The 13,414-nt window shown below is 32.5% G+C and overlaps 1 protein-coding gene across 4 annotated transcripts in view; it reads left to right on the top strand.

The window, feature by feature from the left end:
* The window catches only part of ADAMTS6 (ADAM metallopeptidase with thrombospondin type 1 motif 6), a 302,396-nt gene that overhangs the window by 128,429 nt on the left and 160,553 nt on the right, over nucleotides 1-13,414 (top strand). For all 4 annotated transcript variants that reach the window (XR_011562416.1, XR_011562415.1, XR_011562417.1 and 1 more), the window contains exons 9-10: nucleotides 2,026-2,172; nucleotides 10,981-11,122. Coding sequence is in view for 1 of the 4 variants with exons in the window: in XM_070774612.1 (XP_070630713.1) it covers nucleotides 2,026-2,172; nucleotides 10,981-11,122 (289 nt within the window). In the remaining 3 variants the exon portion in view is untranslated. The remainder of the gene's footprint in view (nucleotides 1-2,025; nucleotides 2,173-10,980; nucleotides 11,123-13,414) is intronic.

The following is a 13,414-nucleotide window of genomic DNA, read 5'->3' on the forward strand; positions in this document are numbered from 1 at the left end:
TGGGGCTCTATCATCAAAATTTTTAACAACCCATCAGCTGTTAATTTGATTATATCGTCCTATAAACTTGATGAAAGCAAGAAACTACATATGTTACTCAATCACTGAAATCATTCTTCTTAGTCCTGACACTGTTTCTAATTGTCTCTTTCCTTGACACCCATGTTTTTATACCCTGAGGCAATGAACTATTACAAAATTATGATGAGTGAAAGGTAAATTTTTCTGTTGTAAGGTGGGAGAAATATGATTTCAAAAGAAACTTTGCTTTCATAGAAAAGAATAAATAAGAAATTATGGAATCTTTAAAAAATTATTTTCTTAAGCAATCTGTGCCTGCATATACCTATCTTAACATAACTCAGGGATTTGTATGCTGCTGCTGCTAAACAGAAATGATATTTTTAAAGCTGTCATTATTCCAAAAAAAATCATATAGCATCAACCTTTGTGAGAAATATGGAGTATTAAGTTTATTGAATTATAAATTTACAGTAAGGAACTTTTTAATGTAAATCAATAGCTATAAATTTATATATGTTTTGACAAAATGTATATCTAATTCAACAAACAGTATACTCCATCATTATGTTCCTGGAAGAGGTTGGCTTGAGTGTGTTGATGTCAAACCCAAGACTAAGTATTAATATTCTTGGAAGGTTATTTGGTGGTTTAATTTAGGGCTCTCTATAATTCTGTTCTTTTGCTTACGTTAGTCCCTACACCTGAATAATTAGTTCCTCCTCCCTCGTCCCACCATATCTGTCTTAATGATAGCTCTTTTATATTATATTTGTGAATTCACCTTCCCATACATGTCTCAAATCTAATCCCTCTTCTCTGTCCCATGCCCTCATTCAGATCTACCTCATTTCTCAATTGGTTATCATCTTTTATCTGTGTTCCCTGGCTCCATTCTCTTTCCATTCCATTGTCTCCACCACAGAATTACTATAATAATTTTTCTAAAATTTGGATCAATTCCATATTCTCCTGCTTAGAAATTTTCAGTTGCTCTTACTGACAAATCTTTAAAGTCTGTGCACTTCCTAAAGTGTTGATACTTTCTTACATTTATTAGCTTGAGACTATCTGTTCTCAACTACTTTTCCAAATTTTTCTCCAGCAACTATTCTTAATTGTTTCTTACTTGTGTCACACAAATTACTTATTTCCTTGAACAGATATAATGGTGCACTTACTAGAATGTCACAGTGGACACAACAAGGATATTTTTTAGTGATTTCACCTAAACTTCTGGCTACTTGTGATGAAAGACTTAACTTTATTCATATGCAGTGATCCTTTACAGAAAAATTTTATAATTTATCATTGAGATATGTTTTTAGATCACAGTGATAGCACTCAGCATGGCTATTGGACACAGGAAAAAAATGGCAAAGTAAAGCTTTAAAAAATCAGAGAGGCCATGGTAAAGAATAGACTATATTCATAATCCTTAAATGTATCAAGATTTTTCAAAAGGTGGTTTGAAAGCACATACACACACAAACATAAATTACAAAATGTATTGAATTCTCCTTTATACATATTAATAAGAAAAAGAGTTTTTATGTTTGGCCTATAACGTAAAACTCTATGGATAATAACTATCTTTTTATAATTCCGTTTTGGACTCAGCATTATGAAATAGCTTGAACTCTAGCAGGTATTAGGTAGGTTCTACTAACAATTTCAACACTTAGTAACTGTATGATTTTTATGGGTCAATTATACATCCACTGTCTGTTCAAGGAGAGACTATATCATATGAGATAACATTTGAGAGTATATTATAAATTTAAACAGATTTAAAAACACATTGTATCATTGAATTATTCCTTAATCTCTTTACATTAATCCTATATTTCCTTAGAGAATCTAGTCTATCTTGATAGAAGCCATATGTTGATAGGGCTAATAAATGATCCAATAAGGAAAAAAAACATATTGAGGGTTTGTTTTATTTATTTTTTTCTAATTTTTTTCTTTTATGTTTCTTATGTTTCTTCCTTGTCAAAACAGTTTTGGTATGAACCATGATGGAATTGGAAATTCTTGTGGGACAAAAGGTCATGAAGCAGCAAAACTTATGGCAGCTCACATTACTGCAAATACCAATCCCTTTTCCTGGTCTGCCTGCAGTCGAGACTATATCACCAGCTTTCTAGAGTAAGTAATCCTCTGGAGAGTGATGATGAATTGCTCCAGAAGTAAGCCATTGATAGAAGCCTAATATGTAGTGCTTCAAACTGCATAATGAGTAACTTTTATAGGTCCCAGTGATACTTCAGACTGTTCCCCAAATACTTTAATATATCACTCTGGCAAATTTTTAATTTTTTCTTTGTACTCAAATAGAACACAGACTAAATTAGGGGGACACAAACAGATTAAGGAACTGGAGTAAGACTGTAAAAGGGGTTGATGATATGAGTTAGAAATGTTAAACAAATGGGAAGGAATGTCAGAAAGAATTTAGATTTACATAATTTAGTAATGCATAATCCAAGCCTTAATCCAGTGATTACATATTTCATTTTGTTGGTTAAAAAAAAAAAAAACTGAGTTCTGTAGAAATGCCAAAGTATCTAATAGTAACAAACAACAACAACAAAAAACCAAACACCCAGGAAATGAAAATAAGAAAATGAAAATTTGTCTTTGAAAATGTATTAAATGACTCATCTTTTCTCCAGTTTGAGAACTCCTTTGCTGGTCCTTTAACGTATATTCTAAGAGTCCAGTTATTTAAATTTGAAGACTATAAATTAGGTGTAACTATGTTGAGGAAAGCAGATGTTTTTCCATATTTCACCTGCATAGAACTTTAAGATTAGCCTTTGGAAACTGTTAGACTTAGGTCTCACTCTCTAATAGTGTGACCTTGGTCATTCATGTTTGTTACTTAAACTTCTAATATTCAGTGACTTCATTTATTGAATAAATTTAGGTAATGATACACATATCATCAAGTTGTTATGTAAATAATTATGCATAACACTATAATGTATATAAAGCACTTAATAGACATTCATGATGTGGTATATTAAATAATATCGAGGTTTTAAGCACTGTTTTTCTATCATTACCTTTAACTGTTTTCTGCCATTTTTTTCTGAGGAGGAGTGGTTAAGTATTCTGAAAAAGTTGGTCATACACAAAGTATAGGAGAGCAACAGAAATTTTTTGTTTAAAGTTCACCTTAACATGATCATAGTGTAACATTTTAGAAATTTGGAGGGAGACCTGGGTTTGATCCCTGGATCGGGAAGATCACCTAGGGAAGGGAATGGCTATCCACTCCAGTATTCTTACCTGGAAAATTCCATGGACAGAGGAGCCTGGCAAGCTACAGTCCATGGGTTGCAAAGAGTTAGACACAACTGAGTGACCAACATTTTCTTTTAACACTATGTAGGGTAACATTACTTATTAAGATTTTGGTTCATATCTGCTAAGAACCAGATTATATTCTTAAAACTTATAATTGCATATTTTTAAAAGCCCCAGACAAGAGATTTTATTAATAAATTACCGAGAGCAATGCTTTGCTCAAAGATCAAAAGACAAGTGTTTAAAATGGACTCTTTTGAATTAATGTGATAATGAAATTGAAGGAATTGGAAGTATTTTTAGAAGGTAGCTCTTCTGAATAGCTATACTATAACCTAACAATTTTTAATCTTTGTAATAGATAAATTATATTACTTGCCTTGTGCCAAAACTTGGTGAAGGAGCACAGAAAATTTGACATCTTTTTGTAGTTTTTTAACACAAAGCACTAGCAATATCATTTTCTGAGATGTTTTAATAAGACCATATAACCTAAATTTTAAGCACTGTTGAAGATCTACTCTGTCTAGAAATCAAGCCAGATCTGGAAACTCTCCCTTGACTTGGCTCACGTTTTTATAATGGAATCTTAGTGTCTATCTCCAGAAAGACAAAGTGTATGAATGCTCAGTATTCCTGTGCATTTTTGCATTTCCTCTGCTTGTTTTTTGTTTTTTTTTTTCCTTCCCCAAGTACATCATTTCTCATTCCTCTGTCTTGTTTCTGTTGTACAGCCCATTTGCTAGGAATATCTCTTTATACTAAATACAAGGACTGGTTTTGATCTCTTGCCAGACCCTGTGTAGTTAAAACTGTATTAAGGCTGTTAAAACATTCCAAAAGGGAATCCCTAAATTGCTGATAAAATACAGTTAAGAAATCACCACTGGTTTGAGGAGAGATGTAAAATTATTGCTAGTTGCAATAAATCATTCCACTGAATTAATTGAAAGAATTAATCCAAAAACCATTATGTAAGCCTTATTACCTCTTTGCATTTTCTATGTGTAAGCATAATTAGTGTTGACAGGGTTCTAGTGGGTTTATTATCCTGTATTTTATAAAAATATTTCTGTTGCATCCTCATGGGAATGCTCACAAAGTTAAAGGCATTAGTAAAAGATAGTTGTGAAAGACAATGGGTAGGGATTTGGGGAGAAGTTGGCATCTCTTCCGCCTCTCTTTAACAGTAAACTAAACAACTCTGATTGTAATCTGACCAAGCAATAAAGGTTTTTTAAACACAAGGCCCTTTAAAAAGGTCAGTTCACTGGAGCACAAAGATACAATAGTAACTTTCTTGAATTTCTTTGTTCCTCTTTATTAATGCAGGGGACTTAATTGCTTTAACAGCTTTGTGTGATATTTTTAAAAATCCAGTGATATTTTGATTAGGGATTGAGGTTACATTTATGTTTTATAGTTGGCTCAAAAAGACTCATAACATTTTATTTTAGTTTCTCTTCTCAAGAAAAAGAAATCTTGAAAGATGAATTGTTTAGGAATTGCAGCCCTGCCAACAGAATGCATACTTTTCTCTACTTAGTGACTATATAGGCCAAAGATGATGGTGGATTTTAACAATAAGCTTTCTATGATTTATAGAGATTCACTATTCACTATGTTCAACTGAAAGCAATTCCATGGCCTTTAAATGCCAATAGAGTAAAAAAGTCTCTCGTGTCATTCTGAAACACTAGGTGCTATTGATCAATCAGGAGATGGTGTTTACCAACTCCCAATATTTTTTTTCAGATTTCTTAAACTCGGTGATTCAATAAGTGGTTCATGAATCGCCCAGAAGCCGTCCTGATTAAATAATAAAGAACCCATTACCGTTAAAATGGACGTGTTATGCCAGCTTCTGATGTTTTCGACGACGGCTTTGCAGGTAGTGTCCTTCCTATCTGCCTGCGGGACTTATTTATTTATTTATTCATTTATTTATTTATTTAGAAACTAGAGAAGATGAACCTGGTATTATGGCTCACATTCATTGATGTCTATGGGCTAATTTACCAGGCAGTAGAAGGCAGCCAGAAGTAATTGAGGCCAGTTTTTCATACATTTTCCACCACTTAGTGGTAGTACAGAGTAATTTCCTATAGTCCTCAAAAATCCTGGGGCCTCTGTGAATCAACTCTTGCTCTATTTAAATTAAAGTCTGTTATATTGTTTGAACTGTCAGAGATCCGTAGCAAAATTTCCTACAGTTCCAAATTAAATATTTTCACAGAAAAGATGGAAGCTGAAAAAAAGAGAAGCAATATTATGGTTGAAGATGAACTAGAAAGAAAGGTAGAGCTGCAAGAGAAGTGATATAAGATGAACAGGACAAGTAAGGCACTTAACAATTCTTCTAGAGCAATTACTTTTGAATGTCACTATCAGTAGTCTATTAGACAGAAAACAACTTTTATAGATGGGACCTCTTTTTTATGTGGAGCCAAAAAACAGCTGAGCAAAACAAATTTCTCCTCCTTCCATTTATCTGACATATTTTGGGGACTTCACTCTAACCCATAAATATCTTTGATAAGTCATAATTACATATGGAGAAAAAGAGCATAACTTAGTAAACATGATTAGCATAGTGTTTGCATATTGGAAGCCTCAAGTTCAGTTGTATTCAAGTATCCTAGTCCTATAGAGGGCAAGAGATAAAGGTCTTAGAGTAATTCATTTTAAAGGTAATATATTGTTAGTTTTGTGAAGATTGGTAGAGCAGTTTATGAAAATGTAGTAGGTAAGACACTTGACTTGCCATAGATGAGACACCTAATTCATTTTTGCTTAATTTACGTGTGTTAGCACAACTTTATAGGAAAAGGTAGATGTTATATTATCTGTTAACTTTTTGTTGTTGTTGTTAAGAAACTGTTAAGATATAATCAGGGTTATATTGAAAGATCTATTTCTTAGATTAACCCACTATTATAGGCTGAAGATCTGTACTTTATAGTGTAATTGTTTAACTGAAAAATAAATCTAAAATTACAATTATGTTTTCATGTGTTCTGGAAACAAAGCCAAAACACCATATTTTACATAAGAATCTGTACATTTTAATTGAAGACACAAATCTGGTTCATGTTCCTATATTCAAAGCTAATTTTTGAACTCTGTAAATAAGACTTCTCTAAATTAGAAGTGGAATACATAAAATATGACTCTGCTCTCATTCTGTAAGGATTTCTGGAACTGTAAATATACTTTGATTTACTAAGAGTTTCATAATTAGGGAAAAAGCATGTTCTCAAACTAATACATATTTTTTGCCTTGTCTTAGAAGCATAAACAAAAGTGGAGTGTATTAGTTCAATAATTACCTATATTGCTATAGATATTAACCAGGATTAGACTTTTAGTTGTGAAATATGTGCTGCTAGGGAACTAATCATACTTCTGCTTTTATGGAGTATACAGTTTTGCTCAGGACAAGTATATCTTGTCCCAAGCAATAGTAAGTTGTAATAACATCTTATAGGTGGAACATACAATGTTCTTCATTTCATTTATTAGTGAGTGAGGTTTATGTTTTCTGAATGAAAAAATTCACATATGACACTAGGGCACAAGCTCGTTATGCTTAAAAGTGGCATTTTATGAGAAAATTCAAGAAAATTTATATATAATATTACTACTATTAATTTTAAAATAGCATAAATAACAGGCTCAGTATCATAAGAATATATGATTATATTGATTAATTGTAAGCTTAGATTAGTAAAAATTACTCATAGCTTCTTTTTGTTAAAACAACTATAAAATATATGTAATTAACTCATATCTAATATTTTTAAGAAAATCATTTATACCAGAAGACAATACAAAATGATTTATGTCAGCATAATTTGCAATTTCTAGAAATTAGAAATAATTTAAACACTTGTTAATAGAAGTGACATAGTCTTAAATGGAATATCAAAGAACAATATAAATGAATAGCTTACAATTGCACAGCTCAACATGGATGTGTCTCACATTCATAGTATTGAGCAGAAGGATAAATTCATAAAAGAAAACCTACAAAATGACTCCTTTTATGTAGAATTCAAGAACTGTCAGATGAATAAATTGAGAGATGAATAATTACTGACAACACCAAAGAAATTATTATTTTAAAAATCAGGCAAAAATAATTATTTTAAAAATCATTAATTGCATCCTCTTCCCTGTAGATTCAGATTTTATACCTTTTATTTATTTGGAGAATGAAAATGTAATATGTGGGCATTAGAAATTTGAATTACACAGAAAAAAATCATTAATTCTTTGGGAGACAAAGAGAGTTGTGATTGAGCACTTGGAAATTTCCTAAGGGGACAAAAACAAAGAGAACACTTCTTAGAGTTAAATGTACATCTCTCAGGTTCATGTCCTCTATCTTCTTTCTATACTTATATCTGTGATATTTCATAATGGCAATTGATGGCACAGAGGCATGAAAATATCCAGAATAATTATCTTCTAAGGGCTTCCCTGGTGGCTCAGGGCTAAAGAATTTGTCTGCCAGTGCAAGAGATGCAGGCACAATCCCTGGGAAAGATCCCTGGAAGAAGGAAATGGCAACCCACTCCAGTAATCTTGCCTGTGAAATCCAGTGGACAGAGGAGCCTGGCAGGCTGCAGGGTCTCTTAAGAGTCAGACACAGCTTGAGCGACTAAAGAGTTAATTAATACCTACTGTTTATAGGTTTAACTTACTTGAAAATAACCAAAAAGTAACAGACAGATTTTAGTAACATCATGTAAAAACTGTTTTTGTAGCTTAACCCTAAGTTAAGAATTAAAGTATGAAGACTATCTTACCCCTCAAATACTTCAGTCAAGGTTTTACTGTATATAATATTTATCATTACTAGAAGGAAAATATGTGGTACATTTTCTACCCAAAATGTAGAAATAGTTTAAATCAAGCTTGCAGATATCCTACACTTGCTATCCTAGAGCCAATACTAGTAGGTAAAACACTAAACTTGCAAGCATTGATATTTTGTACAACTATAGCCAAATCCATTTTAAAAGATTTTTGTTGATGCTGTATTCCTAAATACATGTTTATTATTTAAAAGTCTGTTATTTTTTTCACTTGTATTTTATACGGTGTTTCTTCTACAAAAAAAAAAAAAAAATATATATATATATATATAGGAAAGAGATGACACATGTCTAGATGACTAACTAGACCACATCAATACAAAGCAATTGAAACACAAATCACTTTTGGGGTAGACTTTCTCAGAAAGATTTTCCCACAGGGGACCACACTACATGGCATTCTTCATTGTCTGGAGGCTCCTGTAACAGTCATCTGATTTGGTAGTTTTTAAAGAATGCCAACCAGGATTGAAAGTGAAAAGAAAAAGTGAAAGTCACTCAGTCGTGTCCGACTGTTTGTGACCTCATGGACTCCAGGTAGGAATACTGGAGTGGGTAGCCTTTCCCTTCTCCAGGGGATCTTTCCAACCCAGGGATTGAACCGGGGTTTCCTGCAGGCGGATTCTTTACCAGCTGAGCTACTAGGAAAGCCCACCAGCCATGATTTGTAGACCATTAATACCTGGGAACAAGAACTTTAAATGAAGTAATTATTGTTTCTTCCTAGGTTAATCCAGTTCTGTTAGCTATCAGGAAAGAATTTTTTTCCACGTTTTATTTTTTTCCTCAGGTTATCCTGTTTGTAAATGTTTGGGGGGTCCACATACTTCTTTCTCTTAAGTTTTTAGGTTAATTAAAAATAATTATGTATACTATTTTTTTAATGGATTTTGAGTTGGTGCCACTTAAGTGAATATATCTTATACTTTCCTTGTTATGCTATTGGCAAATATTTAATATCTGTAGGATCCCGTACTTAAGTCAGTGTTTAAAAATTTTCCATTAATTTATATAGAACTTAGCTTGATATTTTATTTTTATTACATATTTAGCTCCTTTCAGAGAGACTTTTATAGTTTGTTGTAGATAGAGATGAAATTTATATTTTAGGAAAAAATTAGGAAATAAAACTACTAATGGAATTACCTCATAAATTCTTCTTTTGTTATACTTTCACATTGACCTCTTTATCATTAACCTTAATATAAATTTTGAATTTACTAGTAGAATTTTATTTGGCTAAAATTTGCATACTCATGTGAAGCTATTTTATATAATAAAAAGAACTTACTATTTTTAAAATTCATCTGGAAATGGTCTTTCTTAGTGTATGTCAATTTCTAAAAGCATTGTGAACAGAAAATAAAAAGCATTCTGTCATAAAATATGGATAGCTGGGTGAAAAAATTTCTCTATTAGTTAGACACCTAGAGCAGTGACAAATGAAACGATTATAATAGCCAATAATAACATCTATCTATTTGGTACTACATTTAATATTCCATCTAAATATCATTATTGTTTAAAAATTAATCAAAAAAGCAAAACAAAAAAAAAATTAACCAAGAGGCATAAATGAAAGAAAAAGGGGTCTTTGAATCTATCACCTTATGAATAGCATGGTTCAGTTTTTGGGAGTTATTTATTTGCTTCTATGCAAATATATATTAGTATATAACATTTACTTTCACATTATAAGAATGATAAAATTTGAAGTGAATATGAAGTTTATTATTATGCATGTTTTTTTCTTGCTTACCTATAAATGAAAATTTGTACTGTCCTAAATAATAGTTGAGGAACTTCTACTTGTAAAATTATTTTCCTTTGGCAAAGTGGATGGAAAAGATTTGGAAAAAAAAACAGAAGTGCTGGCACAATTGACAGGAATGTTGGAAAAAATTTTTAAATGTTGGCATAGGAATTCTTTAAAAATTCTAACTTATTCACATGTGAAATGAAAGTAAAAAAGCATCTGTCCTATTTTATGCACACTGACTAAATAAAAAGAACAATTATATTTAGCAAAGTATAAAGCTCTTTAAACTAAGATATTCTGTCTGACTTTTGGCAATCTTTATGTTATTTGTTCCACTGAATTAAATATTATGTTTGAATGAAGCATACTTTGAAAAGCAGAAATTATAGAGAAGAGAACATTCTCTTTTCCAATTCTGATGATCCTAGATGAAATATGAAATTTTTGAGAGACTAAACACTTTTAATATACTTGAGAAGAGAACTTTGGATCTTGGCCTCATCTGTCATTCAGCCCATTTGTTATTGAAATATTTCAAGAACCTTTGGACATGTTTTACCACACCATCTATTTGTTCTACCCAAGGTGGAAGTATATAGATTAGGTCTTTAAGGATCACAACCAGTTTTTTCCCCATATTTTGTTTTTGATTCCACTACCAGATATGGTTATGTTTTCACTGAAAACAAACAAGAAACTTAGAGCAGTATGAAATTGTTTTGATTCCTCCAGAAATTAGTTTAAATCAGTGTTTAAAGGCCAACCTGACATTTTTAAATTATTTTGTAAGATGTTTTTATTGCATCTTAGTTCTGGAAAAAACTATTGGAACTCTTATTCAAGTTTTAATAAAGCTATTCTATTTTGCCATGATTATATATTAGTAGAATATATTGTTTTTCATGCATCAATTATTAAAATAAATAACTCAATACATGGTTTCATGACTGAGATTGAAATAGTCCACAGTGTACCTAATCTCCTTTGATCCTTTATGTTGAACAGTTCAGGCCGTGGTACTTGCCTTGATAATGAGCCTCCCAAGCGTGACTTTCTTTATCCAGCTGTGGCCCCAGGTCAGGTGTATGATGCTGATGAACAATGCCGTTTCCAGTATGGAGCAACATCTCGACAATGTAAATATGGGGTAAGAAGTCTTAATCCTTCTGTTTAGTCATATATATGTTTTTTTTTTCATGATGCAATTGTTAAGATGGAATTTTGATGAATGTAATTTCTCTGGTATCAGTATTAACACAAGTACGGCCTTTGACATTGCTCCTTTTCTGAAATCATTTGTATAATATTTATTCTAAATGTTTGAATAATCCTTTAATTAAATAAATTTCAAATGTCTTGAGAAGGATGCAGATAAAATTTAAATATTTTCCAGTGTATTTCTTTTTTAAGTTCTGAGTTTATAATGCCAACTTCTGTCTTTAAAATGTTATGATTTTGAAACCTCCCCCACTTCCCACCTTTTCTGATACTGTAATAACTGGGTTAAGGACACTTTGACTTTGACTCAGAGTTTTAACTTATACTTTTAGTATTGAGTCATTGCAAGTTGCCCACATTCTAACACAGTAACTGAGTGGGGACAAAATGACATTAGGCTTAATAGAGAAACAAGGAAAATTGCTATGGGAAAATAATGGAGGCATCATGGTTTACTCTTCTTCTCTGAGCATCATGGTTTACTCTTCTTGTCTGTCTAAAAAAGTTTCAGGATCTACCTCAGAAGATGTTAAAAAATAATTCTTTTTAAATTTTCATAGAGAAAGATTTCAGTGTCTAATAGCGGAGACATTCATAGTAGATACACAATGTAAACATGTTGAATGAAAGAATAGGATTTTTAAATGATGAATTGTATGTCAAAAAATTTTGAAAGTAAGTTTAAGGCCTTGGTTCCAATTTTTTGTAAACAGTGTGTTTAAAATCCCTTAAAAAAATAATAACAATAAAAGGTAGTTAAGACTGAATGGAGGGGTGTGGTCTGTGACCCGGCTCGTCAAGTTGCAGTGGCGCGGAGAAGTCTGCAAAACAAGAGGCGGAGGATTAAAAAAAAAAAAAGAAAAGAAAAAAAAAAAAGACTAAATGATACACATATTGTACTGTACCAGTTATTCTTCTTGGGTGCAGTACAAAGGAAAGTGATTTTTTAAATAACCTTTGAGTGACAAGTATATTATTATTCCTAGGAGGCTTTGGCAGCACATTTTGTGCATTAGATTTAAAGATTGTGTGCAACTATCTAAAGATCTAGAGTCTTAAGTAAAACTTTGTCTCTCTATAAAGAATCTTTACTTCTATTCTTGTTGCTGTATGTTTTCAGTTACTTTTTTCCCTTGATTGTTTTTTCCCTCAGAAAAAGCCAAACTTTTGATCACAATCTTTGTATATACTTGTAGCTTCAGTCAGTTCAGTTCAGTTGAGTCGCTCAGTCATGTCCGACTCTTTGCGACCCCATGAATCACAACGTGCCAGGCCTCCCTGTCCATCACCAACTCCCGGAGTTCACTCAAATTCATGTCCATCTAGTCGGTGATGCCATCCAGCCATCTCATCCTCTGTCATCCCCTTTTTCTCCTGCCCCCAATCCCTCCCAGCATCAGAGTCTTTTCCAATGAGTCAACTCTTCGCATGAGGTGGCCAAAGTATTGGAGTTTCAGCTTTAGCATGAGTCCTTCCAATGAACACCCAGGACTGATCTCCTTTAGAATGGACTGGTTGGATCTCCTTGCAGTCCAAGGGACTCTCAAGAGTCTTCTCCAACACCACAGTTCAAAAGCATCAATTCTTTGGCGCTCAGCTTTCTCACAGTCCAACTCTCACATCCGTACATGACCACTGGAAAAACCATAGCCTTGACTAGACGGACCTTTGTTGGCAAAGTAATGTCTCTGCTTTTGAATATGCTATCTAGGTTGGTCATAACTTTCCTTCCAAGGGAAAAACAAACCAGCCCTAATTTAGATGGCTATCTGAGTATAGCATCCTGAGATAAATGCCAAGCACAAACACTGGAGGTTCAAAAAAGGCACTCTGTCCTTTTGGTGAGGAGATACTTATAGTGTTGAAGCATCAAGAAATGTTTCATCAAGAAATCTTTCAACTAGCAGGTCTATAATGATGTCAGGGAAGATTTTAAACAAAGATCTACAGACTGACCCAGAACGTAGCAGTGGTGAGCTTTCCATCTCTTTCATTTTTGTCATCATGCGGTCATTGTAGGGATTATCAGTAATTGCATCTGTAGTTATGAAAAATCTTGTCTGAATTCTTTCTAAATAGGTTGATTAATATACATTTGAATACTTTTGGTAATTTACCAGTGGAGCAGAATAGATATGCAGAAATGAAACCATGCATATATGATCACCTGATTTTCAATCAAGGTGACAAGAGTACACAATGGAGAAAGGATCAATTCAGT

Source organism: Bos indicus, chromosome 20, assembly GCF_029378745.1.
Source record: "Bos indicus isolate NIAB-ARS_2022 breed Sahiwal x Tharparkar chromosome 20, NIAB-ARS_B.indTharparkar_mat_pri_1.0, whole genome shotgun sequence".
NCBI classification, from domain to species: Eukaryota; Metazoa; Chordata; class Mammalia; order Artiodactyla; family Bovidae; genus Bos; species Bos indicus.